General features: G+C 39.8%; 1 protein-coding gene across 9 annotated transcripts in view; it reads right to left on the minus strand.

Annotated features, from left to right (window-relative positions):
- Window positions 1-23,406, minus strand: part of OTOGL (otogelin like) — a 204,301-nt gene that overhangs the window by 81,757 nt on the left and 99,138 nt on the right. For 8 of the 9 annotated variants that reach the window (XM_084957766.1, XM_013998114.3, XM_084957767.1 and 5 more), the window contains 6 exons: window positions 22,495-22,660; window positions 21,625-21,699; window positions 18,990-19,042; window positions 17,258-17,420; window positions 12,148-12,255; window positions 10,998-11,136 (listed from right to left, as the gene is read on the minus strand). In XM_084957766.1, coding sequence (XP_084813892.1) covers window positions 10,998-11,136; window positions 12,148-12,255; window positions 17,258-17,420; window positions 18,990-19,042; window positions 21,625-21,699; window positions 22,495-22,660 — 704 coding nt within the window. Of the gene's footprint in view, window positions 1-10,997; window positions 11,137-12,147; window positions 12,256-17,257; window positions 17,421-18,989; window positions 19,043-21,624; window positions 21,700-22,494; window positions 22,732-23,406 lie in introns of all 9 variants that reach the window. The other variant, XM_084957770.1, reaches the window with a different exon arrangement.

The following is a 23,406-nucleotide window of genomic DNA, read 5'->3' on the forward strand; positions in this document are numbered from 1 at the left end:
TGCATCTATTGATGGACATTTAGGTTGTTTCCATGGCTTGGCTATTGTAACTAGTCGTGCTATAACATAGAGATGCTGTCCAGTTTTCCCAGAACCCCTTGCTGAAAGACTGTCTTTTTCCCATTTTATATTCTTGCCTCCTCTGTAGATTAACTGACCATAGGTATGTGGGTTTACTTCTGAGCCTTCTATTCTATTCCACTGATCCATATGTCAAGACCAGTACCATACTATCTTGATCACCATAGCTTTGTAATATTGTTTGAAGTCTGGGAGAGTTGTGGGATGCTTGGGTTTTTTTCCTCAGGATTGCTTTGGCAATTCTGGGTCTTTTATGGTTCCATATAAATTCTTGGATTATTTGTTCTAGTGCTGTGAAAAATATCATGAGTAATTTGATAGGGATCACATTAAATTCATACCTTGGTTTGGGTAGTATGGCCATTTTAACAATATTAATTCTTCCAATCCAGGAACATGGGATATCTTTCCATTTCTTTGAATCCTCTTTAATTTCCTTGGTTCATGTTTTATAATTCTCAGCATATAACTCTTTCACCACCTTGGTCAGGTTTATTCCTAGGTATTTTATTACTGGAGTGAGATCTTAAAAGGTATTCTCCTACTTTGCTGAATTCACTGATCAGATCTAGTAGCTTTTGTGTGGATTCCTTAGTGTTTTCTCTATATAGTATTATCTCATCTGCATATAGCGACAATTTTACCTCTTCCCTCCCTCTTTTTCTTTCTTTCTTTCTTTCTTTCTTTCTTTCTTTCTTTCTTTCTTTCTTTCTTTCTTTCTTTCTTTTCTTTCTTTCTTTCTTCTTTCTTTCTTTCTTTCTTCTTTCTTTCTTTCTTTCTTTCTTTCTTTCCTTCCTTCCTTCCTTTCTATCTGATTGCTGTGGCTAGGACTTCCAATACTATGTTGAACAAAAGTGATGAGAGTGGGTATCCTTGCGTTTTTCCAGATTTTAGTGGGAACGCTTTTAGCTCTTCTCTGTTGAGAATTATATTGGCTGTGGGTTTGTCATAAATGGGCTTTTATTATGTTGAGATATGTTCCCTCTATAACCACTTTGCAAAGAGTTTTTATCATGAATGGATGTTGAATTCTGTCAAATGCTTTTCTGCATTATTGAAATGATCACATGGTTTTTTACTTTTCTTTTGTTAAAGTGATGCATTACATGCCACTTGTAGAGAAATTAGGAAGGGTTTAGTAATGGGTGAGGAGAAAAGTTAATTGTAGGTTATAAGAAATCCTTAGTTTCAAAGGGTATTATTTAGTCCTACACACTATAAATCTAACTCACTCACCTGTCTCCTCACACTCACCTTTCTTCAGCCATTCCCCCTCCATCCACTAAGACCTTGCTCCCTGGAATCAGGAATTTTGTATCCCAGTTTCATGGATGAGTTTCAATAATGCTACAGACCCTGAAGTTCATTTATGTTGTTTTCTTTTTTTTTTTTTTTTTTATTATTTTCCCACTGTACAGCAAGGGGGTCAGGTTATCCTTAGATGTATACATTGCAGTTACAGTTTTTTCCCCCACCCTTTCTTCTGTTGCGACATGAGTATCTAGACATAGTTCTCAATGCTATTCAGCAGGATCTCCTTATAAATCTATTCTAGGTTGTGTCTGATAAGCCCAAGCTCCTGATCCCTCCCACTCCCTCCCCCTCCCATCAGGCAACCACAAGTCTCTTCTCCAAGTCCATGATTTTCTTTTCTGAGGAGATGTTCATTTGTGCTGGATATTAGATTCCAGTTATAAGTGATATCATATGGTATTTGTCTTTGTCTTTCTGGCTCATTTCACTCAGTATGAGATTCTCTAGTTCCATCCATGTTGCTGCAAATGGCATTATGTCATCCTTTTTTATGGCTGAGTAGTATTCCATTGTGTATATATACCACATCTTCCGAATCCAATCATCTGTCGATGGACATTTGGGTTGTTTCCATGTCCTGGCTATTGTGAATAGGGCTGCAATGAACATGCGGGTGCATGTGTCTCTTTTAAGTAGAGCTTTGTCCGGATAGATGCCCAAGAGTGGGATTGCAGGGTCATATGGAAGTTCAGGTTCATGGTTCACATGAAACTTTTGAAGTTTCCTTATCCCTCCAAAGTTAAAGCCACACTGCTCTAACAGTCCTTCCACTAACCTGTGGAAGGTGACACTTCATCAAAAGGAAAGTGACAGTTCTCTTTTGACTTAAATTATTTTTCTTTTCTTTTCTTTCTTTCTTTCTTTTTTTTTTCTTCTTTTTTTTTGTCTTTTTAGGGCCACATGCATGGCATATGGAAGTTCCCAGGCTAGGGGTTGAATCAAAGCTATAGCTGCCAGCCTACACCATAGCCGCAGCAGCATTATATCTGAGCCACATCTGCAACCTACACAGCAGATCACAACAACACTGGATCCTAAACCCACTGAGCAAGGCCAGGGATTGAACCTGTGTCCTTACAGATACTAGCTGGATTCATTACCACTGATCCACGATGGAAACTCCCTAGACTTCAATTCTATTTTTCAAAGGCTCACATACATTTCCTGAATCCTTTTCGATTTTAGACATATGGATCAGTGTTTATTTCCAAAGTGAAAAAAGTCCTTAAGTGTTTGGAATCGGATCGATCTTGATGTAAATTCTCCAAATGTAGTTTTTTTTTTTAATCACCAACAATATGAACACCAGCTCAATATGTATCTTGGCTTGGCCAAATTTGTCCTGTCTTATTAGTAATTACTACAGCACAGAGCCTAGAGGATAGGTTTTCAATGAATGCTGTTGACAGTAATTAATGTGTCCCTCTATGACACAATTTTCCTTACTTCATAGGAATGGAGAGCTTTTGCTTTTTCTTAAACAATTATTTTTGCCAAGCAATGCCTAAATTCTGAAAAGGAGAACAATAAGGATCATTAAGATGATTATGGCATTGTACTACTCAAAAAATAATGTCACAGTTTTCTGCTTTTATGAATAATTTTCAAAGAAGAAAGAAAATATAATTCAGGGTTTTGTTTTGCTCTTCCTCTTGGGAAGAATTATTGAGATTAAGGGATGTGAAAAGCTGGCTGAAAAGATTTCTATTGCCATTACATTACATTTCTATTACTATTAATTAAAGTGCCTCAATATTAGCTTTAGTCTTTAGAATAACTCAGAAATGCCAAGAAATATTCTATATTGTATGGTCTGCCTGGTAATATCATGTTATACTGACAGTAACTTGAAACAATATCAATTCCTCAGAGTCACGTTTCTCCAATTTTCATTTCTAACATATTTCAAGTTAATATTAGGTTTGAAGATAATGCTACAGAGTTGCTAAGCAACAACACTAAGTACTGATTACAAAACTAGAAGATAAAGGTCAACAGCCATGCGCTACATGGATTCCTCAAACCCTTTATGCTCAGGGACTGAAAACACTGATAGAGAATATTATCTTAAATGATTCCAAAACATAAAATGTCAGCACCTCTCAAGATGGCACATTATTTTACTCATTAATCAGCCTAAAATCTACTATAGCTCCAGTTCCTTTTAAGGATAACTATCCCATGGGAAGTCCCTGTTGATACAGTAGCCTCAGGCAGCCACAGTTTATGTTCCACAGCTGAATGGACACGAAGCAGTCCATTCGTTGATGGGTGAAGCAACTCTAATGAAGCCAAAAAAAAAAAAAAAAAAAAAAAAGACAATTCTAGTCAATTAGATTCTCTCTCACATTTGAATCAAAAGGAAGGGAAGGGAAGCCAAAGATAGTATATATCTTATATTTAAAAGAAATATTTATATCACAACTCTTTAATTTTGAGGCTTTAACTTGTTCCGTATCTTACCATTTTTCCTTTTCCACTTATATTCTCTTCATATACATTTAAATTTTTATTTAGTTAATTCCATAATTCTCTTAATAACTTCTATAATGTGGAGAATATTTTTATTTTATGGAGGTTAATTTAATTCAGCATGAAATCATCATCTAATTTTTATATGCTCGTTCTTTATTCTTTTGCTAAAGTGCCACACTACTGTATAATTACTGTGACATTAATTTGCATTTTATTCTTATAGAGAAAGCTATATCTTGTTCTATCTAGATCTTTATATTTGCCTAAATAGTGTAATGATTTCTCTTGACTTCTGTTGCTCTCAGTTTTCATTTTCTGTGAATGGATGATGGATGGATAGATGGATGGATGATGGATGGAGAGATGGATGGATGATGGATAGATGGATGGATGATGGATGGAGAGATGGATGGATGATGGATGGATGGATGGATGATGGATGGATGATGGATGGATGACGGATGGATGGATGGATGATGGATGGATGATGGATGGATAGATGGATGGATGATGGATGGATGATGGATAGATGGATGGATAGATGGATGGATGATGGATGGATAGATGGATGGATGATGGATGGATGATGGATGGATGATGGATGGATGATGGATGGATGATGGATGGATGATGGATGGATAGATGGATGGATAGATGGATGGATAGATGGATGGATGATGGATGGATGGATGGATAGATGGATGGATAGATGGATGGATGATGGATGGATAGATGGATGGATGATGGATGGATGATGGATGGATGATGGATGGATGATGGATGGATAGATGGATGGATAGATGGATGGATAGATGGATGGATAGATGGATGGATGATGGATGGATGGATGGATGGATAGATGGATGGATGATGGATGGATGATGGATAGATGGATAGATGGATACATATCTGTCCTTCGGTATCTATCCTTCAAGATATGATGCGATTACAAGCCACTAAGAGTTTTATAGAGGAAAAATACATGAAAATATGGAACTTGTGAGACCCAGTGTTTTAAGAAACTCCTGGAGGAAAAAGCCATAAAAAGAGACTGAGAAGCGGTCAGCGACAAAGACTAGCAGAAGCAATAGAATTACCTCAGAGAAGATAGCGAGAGTTACTTCAAAGAAAGGAAGAGAAGCATTAAGAAAGTTCATTTAGATTTTGCGTAGGTCATCACTTACTTTTACAGTTGCGATGTTACATGAATTTTGTGATTAGGGAGGCAAGATCTCTATGTTTGCACATTCCTGCACATTCACGTCTTGGTACAGGGCCTGACACACAGAACTCACACAAAAAATACTGACGTGAAAAATGATGCAAGGTATAGAAATTCGAGAGCGATTGGATTAAAAGAGTTTTCCACAACTTAAGGAGAGCAGCAAACTTTTAAGATAGCAACTGAACAGAACATTGAAGAACCTAATCTAGAACAAGTTACAGAAGAAACCTAGTACCGACTGGGCACTGTCAGAGGCCATGGAAGGAGAGTTTGGCTCTGAAATCTGAGACCTGGAATATTAAATTTCTCATGTTTGCTGAAAACATCCAGTGTTCTCTCTTTCTATGATTTATAGCACAGGTCAAGCTGTCGTTTGGTTTTTCAACTCTTTTAATGCTTAAAAAAGTCTTACCTGAGGAAATACAGTTGTGAACTTTGTCCTAGATTTGCTTCCACACACTTAAAAAATAATGTACTATATTCCATGTGGTATTTACAGTACAGCACAACTTCCAAAATGAATAAAATATCAGAAAACTTGAATTTTCAAGGTTCAATAATATCAACGAAGTACTTAAGTATTCACTAGGACAAGGTTACATTTTTTTTTTTTTATTTTTGGCTGCTGCTCAGCATATGGAGCTCCCCAGCCAGAGTTCAGATCCAAGCTGCCATTATGGCGTGCTTGGCCGGGGTTCAAACCTGCATCTTGGTGCTACAGAGATGCTGCCGATCCTGTTGCATCATAGTGGGAACTCCTACATATTAAAACCTCCACAATCCAGAGATTGAAAAAAAAAAACTTTAACATCCCTTCAAGTATCAGGGTCAAGTATCATTATACTTTTAAGATAAAGCTGAGTAAGTATAATTTGTAAAATTCCAACTGGCAAATAAAAGGGACCTTTTTATGAGTTAGATCACTAGATTCTCCGCTCCCCCCAAATGATACGTTTTACCAGATAAAAAATGCATTACATAGATAGAGCCTGGAATTTGTAATCAAGGAAAGGAGGAAAGAAAGACTTGACCAGGAAGGAAGAATTAAATATGCTACTCACAGAGGTGATTCCTGCCTCTGAAAAAGCAGCTAAATGAATTCTCAAAGCAAATGCTGAGGCATTAAGAAAAAAGAAAGAAAAAAAAAGACTTTGCCAGGAAAAAGAGAAGCAAGCAGATGGAGTAAGCAAGAAGAAAAATATTGCTGGAAAAAATATTGCAGCAAACAATATCCAAGGGTTGAGAGATTGACTAACTAGCATGATAACATTTTAAGACCATGACAATTAGATTGCACTGGTTAATCACTAATTTGTTTTGACATGAAATAATTATCTGCTCCACAGTCAAAATATTTCTTGTCATATCAAGTACATGTTGGTCAAACTATCCTAACAATTGTTGGGTCCTAGTTCTGGTTTTATTAATTTCAGTAAAAAAAAAAATGCCTATTATAATAAATCGATAACTCACTAGTATAATTCTAATTAATTATTAATAGTAAGTTTTTTAATTACCTAAATTCTGCAAAAGTTTAGTTTTGAAGATTATTTTTTGCAAAAACACTTTCTTTTTAAAAGAGCATTATTAAAGAAAAAAGAACAATCTACTTTGACAGAAAAAAAGGCATATATAGTTCTAAAACTTGAAAATTTAGACTTTTAATATTCTTTATATCTTATTTTTACCACATAAACTTTAATGACAGATCTTAACTCAGATATTTAATTACTTACCCAAATTCTTAAATAACATTTCCCATGACTTGACTTACATAGACATGTCTTGCTAAAACTTGAGAATGAACATGATTTATGCATTTGTACTGAAGGATATAGTAGCAAATTAAAGTGATGATAGGAAATCAGGCTTACAAAGCTCAAAAGCCAAACCTTAATGGTCCTTGCCTGCTAAATAAAATGTCACTGTTACATTGTAACATCAAAAAAAAAAAAAAAAAAAAAGACTGCTACCATCATTCAGTATCAAACACAAGAAGATGCTTGTATTCTGCCAGGAATCAAAGTTGAGCCAAATATTTTACTTTTTGCATAATCACATGGCTGTACACTTAAAACGAACATAAATGTTGCAAGTTGACTGCACTTCAATTTTTTTAAAAAATCCTTGTTTGAAAATACAGCAGTCAACACCATGATTTCTCTACTACAGTGGCAAATGAGGAGTTGAGAAAAAGCCAGGTAGAGCATACAGATCAAAAAGTGGTTCTTAAGAGTTGACCAAATGCCCAGTGTTTTGCAAAATGACTTAGGGGAGGAAAAAAGAAACGTAGGGTATTCTCTGTTTTCAAAACTTGAGAATATTCTTGGAGAAATCAATCCTAATAAATAGAGACGGTACGTCTTTGTTAACACAGTTTACATTTAAGAAGACCTAAAAATTGTTTATTAAATGAATGAAATGATAATACATGAAGGAAAGCCATTGTGACACACTGGAAAATGTTTGCAAAGATTATAATACATGGATAAACTCTTAAAATGTTTTAATAAATAATTCTAAATAATTTTTCATACATAAAATTAAAGTTGGGCAGAATTTTTGTTTTGCTTGAAATTAAACCATAAAAAGCACCACTAACCTCAATGATATATCCAATGGGAACATGTCATTTGTTTGATATACTATCACCCATGATACTTCGTTTTTTCTAGATATGACTCAAAGTTTACTATTCGGAAGAAGAGGAGAATTTTAAAAATAGTTGAAATTATTTTAAAACTAGTTCTTAAAAGAATAAAATGCTTTACATCCTTGCTATTCAAAGAGTTATGAACATGAAACACTGTGGTAGCATATTAAAAACGGCAGAATCCAAAATCCTGCTCCAAACCACAAAATAAGAACCTCTATCTGTAAAAAACTTCCAGCTGATGTACAAACATACGAAAGCCGAAGAAGCTCTGTTCGACAAATTTCATGTTGAAGGCATGAATATGCACTTACAACAAACATTAGATTACTAACTAATTGTTAGCTTGTGATTTCTACCCTCTAAGAGAGACTGTTGGAAAAACTGAACGGGCAGTTTTTCAGCTCTTACACTACACATGTTCCTTATGAGGAACCCCAAAAACTGTAAGACGGAGCTCTGACACAAAATGATGCGCGAACTAGCTGAGCACATGTAAAATACTCAGGGCACAATGAGCTGCTTACTTTTGATGTGAGGACTAGTAAATACAAGAGGACGGAAGAACAGGGCAGCTACATCTGAACTGGGAGAGTCACTGTGAGGGAGCAGAGGCAAATCAGGTTCACAAATCTCCCCGAGAAAGACTTGGAGGGAGGAGCTGAGACCCTTGAAAGAAAATCACGGGAAGTTTGGTTTTATGGAGGCTGGTAATTGGGAGTCAACCGTAGTTCTTAAAAAGCAATGACATGAGAGCAATGCGAGTCTTAGAAAGAGTAACAGAACGAAAAAAGATGTATTATTATAGGGATGAGCTGTTCATCAGAAAGACGGCCTAGAAATGGAAGGTCGGAGCTGTTCCTGCCGGTTGGGAACTCATCCGCCCGGAGGGGCGGTGGGGGAACACAGCGGGCATCGGGGAAGAGCAGAAAGCCAGGAACGGACGTGCAATTCCGTCAACCTTCAATGAACACACAGCTGTTCCCGGCACAGGGCCGCGCGCTGGTGGCACAATGGTGATTACGGTTTGGTCCTCGCCCTGCAGGAGTCACCGCAGTCATCTGTGGTCTGGGACTGACGCAAAAAGGAAAGGCAACAAAGAGACCAACGAGCAACCAGAAGAGCTACCGAGGGGCTCTGAGAGCATGATATCCAGAAAATCGAAGGAAGAGGGAGCCTAAAGAGCAAGGGAAATAAGGGTTTGGTAAAATCAGTCTGACACATGCTGAGAGAAAAAGCTTCCGTTTATGTGTTCAAATCTATAAATTATTATTTACTTTTCTAAGCCTCTCAGTTTACAACCCAAACCGCAGGGGATGATAAAATTCTAACAAAAATGTCTGCACAGTAAGACTTGTTCTAAGAGGACAAACACTCATAGGATGCAGATGTATCACTGTGCCTTTCCTGTGCTCCCCAAATTATCAACACGCACACACAAAAAAAAACCCTAGAGGCAACTTGTCATCTCCTGTAACGGTCTGCCAAACCCATTCCCAGGGATTTATCCTTTATGAAACTGAAAATCATTCATAAAGGGGACTAGGAATAGTACTGGAAAGGAAATTCAGTCGTTTCTCTAGTGAAACATAAGCAGAAGCTTTGTTTCAGTTTGGCAGGCTATAAATTTTACTATTTGATTTTTATTTAATATAACTAATACAAAATGGGAATATGTCTACTCTCTTGACTAGGCTTAAAGAACAGGATGGTACCCAAACCTCTAATCACGTAAAAGCCTTACACGGAAAAAAAAAAAAAAAAAAAAAAAAAAAAAAAAAAAAACATGCATTCAAGAGAATCACAGGTTACCTTGTTGGAGGAAAAGACATTATTTTGCTTATTCTTATGCAGATTCTTCCTAAAGCTTACGTTTTTCATTTAGAAATTTAATACCGGATCAATGATGTCCAAATAAAATTCAGGGATACAAAAAATCCAAATGTGTTATAGATATGAGAATTTTTTTTTTTTTTGGTCTTTTCTATGGCTGCACCCACAGCATATGGAGGTTCCCAGGCTAGGGGTCTAATTGGAGCTATAGCCGCCGGCCGACACCACAGCCACAGCCACGCAGCATCCAAGCCGCATCTGCGACCTACACCACAGCAACACCAGATCCTCAACCCACTGACCGAGGCCAGGGATCGAACCTGAAACCTCATGGTTCCTAGTCGGATTTGTTAACCACTGAGCCACGAGGGGCACTCCTAGATATGAGAAGTTTTAAGGATTTTATCAGATATACTAAGCTCAGGATTTACCAAAGCATATCATCAAAATAACAAGTCTAGAATTGAGAATAATATCTTTTTGACTGCTACCAAACTAAGCCAATAAAAAATAAAAATGGCTGACATTTACTGAGCAGTTATTAAATAGAAATCACTGTCTGAGAGTTTTGCACATATTTATGTCATTCAATCTTAAGAACTACCCCAGGAAATAGGTACAATTATTATCCCCATTTTACAAATGAGAAAACAAAGGCACAGAAAGTTAATGAATTAGCCTATTACTTACAAATCATCAAACTTTAAAATGAATCAAGAGGTGTTCTCGTTGTGGCTCAGTAGTTAACGAACCTGACTAGTATCCATGAGGACACGGATTCGATCCCTGGCCTTGCTCAGTGCGTTAGGCATCCAGCTGTTGCCGTGAGCTGTGGTGTAGGTCACAGACGCAGCTCCAATCTGGCGATGCTGTGGCTCTGGTGCAGGCCTGGCAGCTACAGCTCCTATTAGACCCCTAGCCTGGGAACATCCATATGCCACAGCTGCGGCCCTAAAAAGACAAAATAATAATAATAATAATAATAATAATAATAAAATGAGTCAAGAAAATTAACCTAAAACTACCATAATTTTTTGTTGCTGTTGTTGCTTTTTTTAGTGCTGCACCTGCAGCATATTAAAGTTTCTAGGCTAGGGGTTAAACTGGAGCTGCAGCTTCTAGCCTTTGCCACAGTCACAGCCATGCCAGATCTGAGCTGCACCAGGAACCTACATCACAGCTCATGGCAACATCAGATCCTTAACTCACTGAGAGAGGCAAGGGATTGAACCCACATCCTCGTGGATACTAGTTGGGTTCGTAACCTGCTGAGCCACAATGGGAACTCCTGAAAACTGCTATAACGTTTATAGGTTCTATTAATGACATATGGATTTGATATGCCATGATCTACCATACTTGTATTTTACACTGTCTTTACATAATTATAAATAAAAGTAAGTAACTGTGACATACCTTTATCAAAAATACCTGGCAGTCACTGATGTAATCATATTCCAGCCCATCAAAGGAATGATAATGCCGGTCCCCATACACTGTGCACACGGCTGGGCACGGATAATACGTGCAATTGAACATGCCTCGTCGACAGACACTGTGAGAAAACGATACGAACACTCTCACCTTTCTAAGAAACTTCATTCCAACTGGTATTTTTCGAGCACCATAAATACTGGAAGGTTTGTAATCAAGAGCATTCACTGAGCCAAGAGCGCTTTTAAACACAGCCCATTCATTCTAACTGTACATTTTATTACAGTGATAGATCAGCTATCTATTTACCACTGTGTTTAAATCATCAGACATCACAGCGAATTCTAGAAATCGTGCCTGGGTCACACCGGAAAAAGTAGTGGAATGAAAAACTAAACATGGGCCTGCTGGTGTAGATGACACTGCTATCTCCTCTCCTTGAGTCCCTTTAAATAACTCAGACATGACACTCATGATGTCAGAACTTGAATCCACAATTCGAGAAAATTATATTCAGTTTTACTTTACGGGATTCTTCTGGCTTAGTTCCAAACAGAAGACTTTCTGCCAACTGTGACTTTTCTTTGGAACATTTATGCATTCTTATAAACCTGAGCTATTACTTTTTTTTTTTTTTTTTTTTTTTGGCCTTTTTAGGGCCACACCCAAGGCCTATGGAGGTTCCCGGGCTAGGGGTCTAATAGGAACTGTAGCTGCCGGCCTACGCCACAGCCATAGCAATGCAGGATCCGAGTCGTGTCTGCGACCTACACCACAGCTCATGGCAACACCGGATCCCTAACCCACTGAGCAAGGCCAGGGATCGAACCTGCAACCTCATGGTTCCTAGTCGGGTTCGTTTCCACTGCGCCACGACGGGAACTCCAAGGTATAACATTTTCAAATTGTCATATTTCATTCTTTTCCTGGGCTGAACAAGCAGGCCTAAAAGCTAATGGTACCTCCCCACGGAGGGTAAGGGCTCCCGGCAACTCCTCAAAGTCTTTAACACCTTCTTTCCGCCGACTCGGTTTGCTTTTGGCTGAAGTCAAGCCCATTAAGCCAACACAAGCCGAGGGAAGCCACAGCGTCGCCGAGGAAACCTCCCGGGGAAACAGACGCATCTCATTACCACGTGTAACACGGTGTGGCAACCGCTTCCCCCGCGAGGCGCTCCCAGTCTTTCCAGACACACGGACAGCTCTCGGGAACGTAGCACTTGCCTTTGTGCTCCGCCATGCTTTCAAACAAGAAGGAAATGCTGTTTAATATTAACCACGAATTTCAGGGTTTTCAAACTCAGAGCCGTCTCTGTGTATCACACTGTCCTGAGCATGTTCTCTCTGGCCTGTGGGGGAGGTGAATTCAGTCTTTCTCCCTATTTTTCCACACAGTACCGTGCACATCGCAGTAATAAATAAAGGTCAGGCAAATTATTGGATACGAGATGGGTTTTTTCCTTTCTCAGCTGCACCGGCAGCATGTGGAAGTTTCCAGGCCAGGGATCTAATCCAAGTCGCACCAGTGACCTATGCCACTGCTACGGCAACACTGGAGCCTTAACCCCGGCGTCCAGCGGGGATCAACTGGCAACACCAGAGATGTGCTGGGTCATTAACAGGCTGCACCACAGCGGGAACTCCAAGACGGAAGAGCTTAAACTTTCGTTATCCCTCTGTGTAATAAAAGGGAGACAGAGGCCTAAATTTCTGGGTAAAGGGAGACATTCTGAAAAACAACTAAAGAGCAAGGGAGGCTCCCTTTCTTCAATATTGCTACTTAGGAGAAGCGTCTGTGAGTCTAAAAATACTCTGAGAAAACAACGGACAATGCTTTCTGTGACAGGACAGAGAGCATCATCAAAAGCTTCTTGTGTGAGTGTTCAGGGTGAAAATCACGGGAGCTTAGATGGGAGGCGTCATGAATAACACACCGTTACTTCAAATAGTTCGCATTTTACTGTTACTGACATATCAACTTTTGAATGTTAGTTTCCTTCAAAGTGTTATTTTCCTCATGATAAACTACCCCATAAGAAAATATCTTAAAATATCTATGAATATAAAAATTAAAATAAAAGCATTACTCATATTGTCAAGGAAAATCAATTTTGCAGGTTATCAAAATATTTTGATATGAAAATTAAATACATAATACATGTAATATATATTTCAATACCCATAATATAAATATACACATATATATTTTTCAATATTCTTTAAATCCTTTCTTAAAAATGGCTTTCCTAAATAATAATAAAAACTAATAATACATGTAATAATTTAAATAATAATACAATCATAATTAATTAAAATGATAAATAAAATAGTATAGTAACATTCAAACCTAGCTAATAGAAGTAGATAAAGTTTTTCCCAAATTTGCTTTAAAATGTGAGAATTCATTGCCATCAAAATTAACATAGGGAGTTCCCCTCCTGGTACAGGGGAAAAGACTAGGAACCCGACTAGGAACCATGAGGTGGCGGGTTCGATCCCTGGCCTCGCTCAGTGGGTTAGGGATCCGGTGTTGCCGTGAGCTGTGGTGTAGGTCACAAACGCAGCTCCAATCTGACGATGCTGTGGCTGTGGTGTAGGCCGGCAGCTACAGTTCCTATTAGACCCCTAGCCTGGGAACCTCCACATGCCACAGGTGTGGCCCTAAAAGACAAAAACAGAAACAAAAAAATTAACACAGAGGTCAGGAATCCTGAACTCCCGCCCCTTCTCTCAAGTAGAAATGATCATGTGTATTCCTTTTGTGCTCCGCTTCCTCACGCGTGGCTCATCTAACACAGAACAGTAATTCCTTATTCAATACACACATGGTCCCCTTCAAGTTCCATCCAAAAGACCACGCATGACTTGCTAATGGCTGTGTTCCAGTGCCTCGCACGTGCCAGGCACTCGACTGTTGAATAAAGTTGAAGAAACGAACATATCTATACAAACGATGCATAATCTCATTCGGATTTCTTTCTTTCAGACACCAGTGCCCTAGAGTCCATAATTTCTCCTCTCAACCTTCCCAGTCTAGCAGTGTTCCCTGGGCACTGCAACCTCTCTTCTGCCTGGAAAACTAAAAGATTTTTACTCATCACTTAAGACTCAATTTAGTGCAACCTTTTCAGTACAATCTCATATGTACCATACTCCCTATTCAGAGCAATTCGTACAAACCTTTTTTGGATGATTCATCAAATGAACTGCAAATACATCATTTGATGTCTTACCGAGAAAATAAAAACAGTAACAAAAACGAGTATTTTTGAGTGTTTGCAATGGGCCAGACGTGTTCTATGCACTTTAATACATCATTGACTCATCTAATGACAATTCCATAAGGTAGATTCTATTGTTACCGTTTACATGCATTTTAGTACCATTATCTCTGTATCTTAACCCAATGTTCCAAACACCAGGTGTTTCATAAACACTGGATGATTCGTTGTTTAGATAAACAACGGCTCGCCTAAATGAACCACAATTCATTTTTTTCAATTCTCATTTTTCTTTTAAAATATTATACACATTTGTAATTTTTTAATTGTACTTGATTTGTAACATTATATTAGCTTCAAGAGTACAGCATAGTGATTTAATATTTTTACAGATTTTACTCTACTAAATGTTTATAACCACAATTTTTTAATTTTCTTTTTTCTTTTTTTTTTTGCTTTTTAGGGCCGCACTCACGGTATATGGAAGTTTCCAGGCTAGGGGTGGAATCTGAGCTACACCTGCCAGCCATAGCCACAGTCATAGCAACAGCTGCGTCTGCAACCTACACCAAGGCTCACAGCAACACGGGATCCCCGACCCACTGAACGAGGCCAGGGATCGAACCCACATCCTTGAGGATTCTACTCAGATTTGTTTCCACAGCACCACGAAAGGAACTCCAACCACAATTCTCATATAACCAACCAAAGCAGTGGGTTTGTTTTTTGTTTTTTTGTTTTTTTGCCTTTTCTAAGGCTGGACCCTCAGCATATGGAGGTTCCCAGGCCAGGGGTCTAATTGGAGCTGTAGCCACCGGTCTACACCACAGCCACAGCAATGCGGGATCCGAGCCACGTCTGTGTCCTACACCACAGCTCCCGGCAACGCCAGATCCTTAACCCACTGAGCGAGACCAGGGATCGAACCTGAAACCTCATGGTTCCTAGTCGGATTTATTAACCACTGAGCCACGACGGGAACTCCCCAAAGCAGTGGTTTTAAACAATTATGCTGATGACTGATAAGATTTTAATAACTAATTAAAACTGGAAGAAGGAAGAAGAAAACTATAAATCACTGTGAACTGTCTGCTTTAAGTAGGTTTGAGACGCAGGGTAAGTAAGTAATAAAATAAACATTACTGAGCGCCTACCCTATGACTGAGTGCTGTATATATTCAAACATCTATGAAGTAGATATTATTAAATTATTAAACGCATTTTAAAAAGAGGATGTTGAGACTCCAAGTGTTTAAATTTCCCCGGAGGTACTTTAGCTAAGAAAGAGGGCCAGTGTTTGAACCCATTTCCATATGATTCTTTCCACTATGTTATTTTTCATTTCTTTAATCCATAATGATTTCTAAACTAAGATATGTGGCCCATTTATACTCAACGGATTGCTGGCACTATGAGAAGCCCCAGGAAAACCAGTGACACTTGGCTTGTCCTAAAGTAAGCCAGCCAAGGTCACATGGAAGGCAATTCAAATAATATCTCCACAAACAACTTTATAACAGAAAATTTTGTATAACAAAATTAAATCAGTCAGAGGCCTCTTAGTCAATTCCAACTATATTTCAATAAAATAAGAGAAGGTGGGAGAAAATTACTTTAAGTTTTTGTAATGAAATTTGACTAGCAAGTTAATAAATCATTGTTGAACTAAAAGTCAAAGGTGACAGCAAATAGATATTTTTTGAATAATAGCATCAACCACAAGTATATGAAACAAAATTAGGATGTAGTTTTATCTAATCAGCCATGCATCCCTGAGTTATAATCAAATCAAATAAATCCAGCAATGTTGCAGGGTTCAATTATTTTACCATAATAAAGGTTTTACTTCCCTTGTACTTTTTACTAAAATGTCTTCTGTGCTCATCTGCTCTATGGCCTGATTTCTACCTGCCCTTATCTTCCCACACAAGGCCTCGGTCTTTCCCTTCTCTGTCCTCCCTTTCTAAGGAGATTGGGCCAGTCCCAAGTCACTTAGCTCCTCGGCCTAGTCCAGATGGGGCCATTTAGACAAACGTGACTCTCCTGGGAAACAGACCACAAAACCTCTCTCTTCTTTGTTCCTGGTTTATGTGAACTGAGCCCAGGAATCACTTTGTGTGAATAAGTTTATTGAGGAAGAATGGGTGACCTGTTTGCCTTGGGTGTCCTTCCCTCTGTGCACTGCCTCTCTTCATTACCAGAAGAGGTAAGGCCAGCGAGGCCAGATTCTATGTGTGCCTGCAAGGAAGCCAACAGCCACGAGATCCTGTATTTGCCTTCTAGGTATACTAGGCACTCCTGCTACTAAAGGAAACTTATAAAGCTAAGAGCAGATGATGCTGCCATAAAGTGGTGACCTACATTTATTGAATGTACTCACACACCACATCCCACAATGCCTAACTGAGGCTTTAAAGGAATTTGCAGAAAAATCACTCAGCTAATATCAGCAAGGCTGGGATTTGAAATAAGTGTATCTGAAGCCAGAGCTCCCACTGTTACCCACCTACTGCCCTAAGTAGTCTTGACGTACCATTTTCTGTAACATCCATTAGATGAAGCAGTTGGCATCAATCATATAACTTAACATCAATGGCAGTAACGGGGCAATATACCAAAACCAGGCACTTCAAGAGTTTTGAATGCAGGTGGCTCACCATCACCTTCCCAAAATTGCGGTGAATCAGGGAGGTAAGTGCCAGTCCAACCTGAAATGAGTTCTCCCCTCAAGGTACTGCATTACTTTAATTCTACTGTATATATAACATATTCCGACATTATTTAATCATGTGTTCTATGTGATATGTAGTATCTCACATATAACATGGAATGTGTTACATAAGCATAGAAAAATAATGACAATATTATGTCTTCTAGTTACCAACTCAAAATTAACTACCAATCAGAACAGTGCTTTTAGCTATTTCTGTAAAGAATGTTTTTAAGCACGCTTGTGTTTTCTATCAAATCCTAAATATTCTGCATTATCAAAAAAAAAAAAAAAAAAAAAAGAGAGGCTTACCCTGGAGCACAAACACAGCCACTTATGCACGGTGACGATGGGGCACACGTGAAGTTCATCGCCAGGTTTGCACACGTAGTTTCACAATTTACACCACCAGCTGGTAGTTCGGGGTCAGGAAACCTGCAGTCGAAATACTGTTTTCCCTCGGGGCAGACGTGAACTTGAGGGACAAGGCACAGATTAAGACCCTTAACTTTGTATTTGACCCATAAAGACCGACACATTTACATGCATGTGTCATCAAAACAATTCACCATAAAATACAATGCATTTTACCAGTAATAACTGACCTTACTCTGTGATTTTTAGTTCATGATCTTACGAACATTCCCTCGCCTTCAATCAACAAAATTTCCAAAAATCTATTTTGCATTTGAAAACCTTAGCTGCCTTCCATAACTACCACTAACTAAGCAACTAGCACATCGTTTTCTGAGATGAAGAAACAGGAGACTTGGATTAATCCAAACTCACCTTACCTTTTTTGAGGACTAACAATACAGCACATTTAAACTCTCGCAAAGCTACGTGTTCATAATGAGCACAGGATACTTTCCAACCTCTGAGTCATTACTCACATCAGTCCTCACTGGAATGCAAACGTGCAGAAAAGGGGCATGATTCGAGGCAGACTAGGGGCTACATATCTCTCCAAAAGGCTTTGAGGCTCAGGGGGATTAAATAATGCCCCTTATCTGGGGGCAAAAGGCATCGTGGAGACTCCTCCATGATAAGTCTGGCACCGGGGATTCCTCTTCTCCAATTCTGAGCCACCCTGAACCAAATGCGGCAAAGGCAGAAGCTACTGACTATGCGTGGGGTCCATGAACACATGCTGTAAAGAAGCCCCAGCCAGCCTGAATCCTCATAAATTAAACCCAGTGCATAAAGCTCATTTATAAAATATATACTTAACTGTGCAAATAAATAACAAAGCAATAGCTCACAATTCGTTTTATCAGCCTATACTTTTCCTGTCCGTTAAAATCAGCAAAAGGTAGTTTTGATTATTATTTGCCTAGAATTTCTCCACAGTGACCAAAAACGTGAGGTTCTTTTGTGTGGTGAAAATAAATAATAGAAAGGGCCCCCTAATTTATAGGATCTTCGGGACTGATGTGCAACTGTAAAATGGCATGCTCAGGAGAGATGGCAGCTGATGTCGCTTTACGAACCAGTCGGAACTGAGGGTGTCACTCCTAGAGCTTTGCTGCTCGTAACGTAGCCCAGAAACCAGTGGTCCCAGCCTCTCTTCGGCCATTAATAGCAATGTCCCGGGCATCACTGCTGACCTACTGAGTCAGAATCAGCATTTTAAAAGATCCCCAGGTGATGGTGGGCACATTAGAACTGAGAAATGCTGGTCTGCAGTAGGGTTTCCCAAATGCTGTGGCACAGGTGAGTTCCACGAAGGGCCTGGATACAGGTCCCTAAAGCCTGGAGCAGCTGGGGTGGTGCGGGGCACACGGCATCAAAACAGCAGCCCTGGGCTGATCGGCTCTGCTCAGCAGCCTTACGTGTTCACCCAACACTGTCCTACAAATACTATAATTCTGAACACTAAAGACGTTAGGAAGTATCTGAGCACCATGTTGAGAAACATTCCCAAGGCTATTCTTCCCTGCACATTGGCGAGGAGGGCTTCGATGGATTAAAAATTTCTGCCCTAAGAGCAGAGGCAGTGCCAGAGCTACATTCTCTTTAAGGAAAACATCTATCTAGATCTTACCAGTAGAGGGCGTTGCTAATTCATCACATTTCACAGTCCCATTGGAACACTGGCTGGTGGAAGTAAACAAAGAGTTAATTCCTGAACCCAAACCTCTGTTGTTGTTGCTTCCTGTATTTCCAAAACAATGTAACATGCAATGTAACATGCAATAATGTTGCTTCCTGTATTTCCAAAACAATGTAACATGCAATAATAATAATAGGCTGATACGTATACAAATATGATTTTCTCCACAGAATTGGTTACAAATAAGTTACTGGTTTAGGTCCAATTTGAAGAGAGCCACTTTAGTTCAACACCTTTTTATCATAGACTCCCATGTGTACAACACTACAGTGGGCACGAGACATTCAAAGACCAAAATTCATAGACTTCGCTCAAGTGCCTATTACCTTCTAGGAGGAGATAAAGACACACAAATAAGTAATCACCCACTGTGATATGCATGCAACATGGAAATGTTTCAGAAAGGACGAGTTTGGGAGTGCTTTTTCCTCTGTAAGATCTAGAAGTAAAACACCGAAAATATGTAAAAATCTGTTGGCCAACTGTCCTCAGGACAAAGAAGATAAAGTCTGGACATTTTTGAAGAAGGGATGGAGGTTAAGATACAGATAAAGTAGGAAGGCTCTCACTCATCAGAGACAGTACAAAGCCACACAGGAGCAGGACAGCTTTCTCTGCAATAGAGGGTCACATGGGAGTGACAGGAGATGCAGAGGGCAAAGGGTCAAAGGACAAGCCCTACTAAGACTGAGTCACTAAAGTGAGTCACTAAAGACATTAACCAGAGAAGTGATATGGTTGGTCTGAATTCTATAAAAGTTACACTGGCAGCAGCGTGAAGGATGCAGTGGAGTCACACTTTGCAACTTGAGTTCCAATGTCAGCACATACGGCGAAAACAAAAAAAAAAAAAAAAAAAAAAAAAAAAAAGGCAATGGGAATCTTGAAAATGCCTCAGAAGGATATCATGATAAAAAAAAACAAGTTCTCAATAAGCCCACCACGAACAGTATTTCCTCCGGCTCTGGACTGGATGGTGTTTTCTATATTTGAGCCCAGCGGAAGAAGCTGACTAACACAGAAGAGCCTTGTCACATGAAAAATATGCTTCTGTCTCATTCTAACACTAGGCTGACCCTCGGAAATGTGAGTCACTCGCGCTGTGTACGGCGGCGAGGAGCTAAGACCGTGAGGTCTCAGGTCACAGACTTAGGCCTTTCAGATCCTACTTCTTCGGGAACACAGGCGCTTTGATAGGGACGGCAAATAAAGTCACGATACTAAAGGAATTTTTTTTCTCAATGAGCTGGGGAGATTCACTTGTTTTTGCCAGGTTTACTCAAATAGATTAAATTATGGTAACTTCAAGAGAGAGACAACGTCTTGATAGAATGGAAGGAGACAAGACTAAAGAAGGCCGGGTAGAAAGGCCCAGAGACGAGACGGGGAGGATATTTCTAAGGCAGCGGCTATGGAAAGGAGGGAACGGATTTCAATTGTAAGTAGAAAACAAAATCCACAGCCATTGGGGGTTTATTGGATCGGGGTGTTGAACAGGAGGAAGGCATCAAGGATGACTCCCAGACTTCTGGATTGGGAAACTGTGGCTCAGAGTACAGCCTACTACAGACAGATCCAAGACGGTCTTTGCATCTCGATGGAGCGGTGGAAGGAAGGAAGATAAAAATAAAAATGAATATAAATTGTGCCTAAGCCATATTCTGCCTTGAATATGAAATCAGGCACTGAGCAAACAGGCAATAGAGGAAGCGCTGTGGAGCCAGGCTGGTCTGAGAATGAGTCCAGCTTTGTGACCAGGTTGCTACACTGCCTGTGCCTCATTTGCCTCACCTGTAAACTGGGGCTGCAGCAAGAGTACCTACATCTCAGCATCACAGGGATGAGTGGTTTAATAATAGACATAAAACACTTAGAGCAGTGCCGAGATTGCAGAAGGTTCGCAGCAATGGTTAGACATCACGTTGTCAGGATCACTGTTATGTTACTTGACCTATGTTTCCACCTGTGGGCATCTGTGCTGCAACTAACAGAGGGAGGTTAAGGTGAATACAGATGGATGAGGGCTGTTGCACAGACGGGCCTGCGTTTTTTCACAGGCTACAGCTCGAATGAGTGTTATCCTATGAGTGAGAGTTTTCTCCCCAGGACCATTGTGGGGAGGCAGTACTGTGACTCCAGAGTGGGACCTAGTTAATTCCATTTTGGACTTGCTTTTTCTGAGCCAGTGAATGAGCCATAAGACTCAATAACTTACAGTATTTGAACGCTCATCTCAGTTCGAACTCTTATCTGAGAACCAGACGGATCAAATCCTTCCATTTCGCTGCCTAACACTTCAATTCATAGCTCTTTTCCGTTGTTATGAACACAAGACGTAGGCATTCCACTTGCAATACACTACTTGTGCATTTGCATGTATGTAAAAGAGCTTACCCACATAAATGCTATATACATACATACATTCGTACATGGTTTAAAAGTTTACGTTCAGATTATATTTTTCAAATAACAGAAGCCATATTTCAATTACGGTTTGGGTTAAGAAGTTATGAGTCTACGTTATTGGTCAGGAGCAATCACCATCTACCAAATAACCGAAATCTACCATAAGCCTGAGGGTGTTGGAATGAGCTCTCCAGGTTGGTAAACGCTGCCTCTGTAATGACACCGGCAGTGAGAGCTGTAAGAAAAAGAGATTAAATTAACAAAATAGGATGTAGTTAAAAACACACACACAACTTTGAAGTTCGAGCTTACGGTGCCATCTGTGCCAGCAATTTTAAGGCAAACTCCAACAAAGACATTATTCTTTGAGACTCGGCAATGCTGTTACGCAAACGGCAGGAGCCGCTTAAAGGTGACGTCTTGTGCAGATTCAGGTTTGGTTTTCTAAAATTCAAACGCTGCGTTGTTTTAGTCACAATACAAACTATGTTGGTTTTGTCGCCAAAAAAGTTCCTAAAGGCACTTCACAGAAACACAACCAATACAGCACTTCGCCTGAGGTAGGGGACAAGTCTTTATCTCCTGTGAGATTTGAGACATTTCTGAGTACGGAGAGATGCTACAATCCCGCTCCTAAAATCTGCCACACGACAGAGAAACATAACATGCTATTATTTTTGATACGGTGCGTGCAGGTGGGAATAAACCTCAGGACTGACCATGAGATTCCTTAGCTCTTTCTGCAGCGATGTGTGAACATGTACAGGTAAACAATAAATAAACAACGGTGGAGACATTAAGAAAGAGAAAAGAAACAACTTACCAGCAGATCTTTGAATACATGCATGGTCATTTTATGGGAAAGTGACTATTTGATAATGGAGGAAATTTATATTTCCAATAAATTTGGCTGAATCAATCAGATTTTTTCAAAAAAAGAAAGAAATGCAGCAAGCATGAAAGGCCGCTTATCCTTTAAGAGAGAAAAGAGACAAAAGCTGGATGCTGTCGGCCCGTTTCTGTTACTTACATGGGCACACAAAAGCTAAGTGTGTCTTCATAGTATTTGCCTTCAGGACAGCTGCAGCCTTCAGCACAGTCCTCGGGACACTGCTCCAGAGAAGAGAGAGAGACGCAGGAGCGGCGGCAGAAGGAGGCGCAGTGATGGTACAGCATGCCCTTCTGGCACACCACCCCTGGGGATGAGGAAGCACCGATGAGAAAGATCTCCGCAGGGCACAGAGGCCTTCTGTGCTGGGTTATCAGTCTACAGCAGATATACATCACGAAAAAACAAAAAAAAATGTCTTGCAATAGACCTAGACTATTAGAGAATCCTATAACCCAAATAAACAAACAAGAGAACAATTCTTGGCCTCAAAAGAGGTGTAACAGAAGTGGAGAATTTCTCTGTGAAGTATTTTTGAGTGTGACATGCCACAACACTCTTAACTAGCCGGTGCCATAATTTAACAAAAAACATTTAAGGTATTTTACGCGTCTAAATAAACCTCCCGTCCTTACGTTTTAAATCTATTTGCCGCTGCCCTTGACACTGTCTTCTTTATGGCCTTACGGACTCCTAGGGAAACGCTTGGTCTTCTACGAATAAGACAAAGCTTGACTTTACTGATCCATACTCATAGGTCCTGTTTTTCGCCCTTTTAATCATGTTTATACTTTTTCTAAACCCTTCCAAGTTCTTTTTAAAACCAACAGAACAGATTCAGTAGGCAAACTGAAATCATCTAAAAACACGCTTGGGAGTTCCCGTCGTGGTGCAGTGGTTGGCGAATCCGACTAGGAACCATGAGGTTGCAGGTTTGGTCCCTGCCTTTGTTCAGTGGGTTAACCATCCGGCGTTGCCGTGAGCTGTGGTGTGGGTCGCAGACGGGGCTCGGATCCCGCGTTGCTGTGGCTCTGGCGCAGGCCCGCGGATGCA

Source organism: Sus scrofa, chromosome 5, assembly GCF_054392235.1.
Source record: "Sus scrofa isolate SSC_HxYL_T2T_F1_AM1 chromosome 5, Sscrofa_HxYL_maternal_Yorkshire_Landrace_v2.0, whole genome shotgun sequence".
Taxonomy (NCBI): domain Eukaryota; kingdom Metazoa; phylum Chordata; class Mammalia; order Artiodactyla; family Suidae; genus Sus; species Sus scrofa.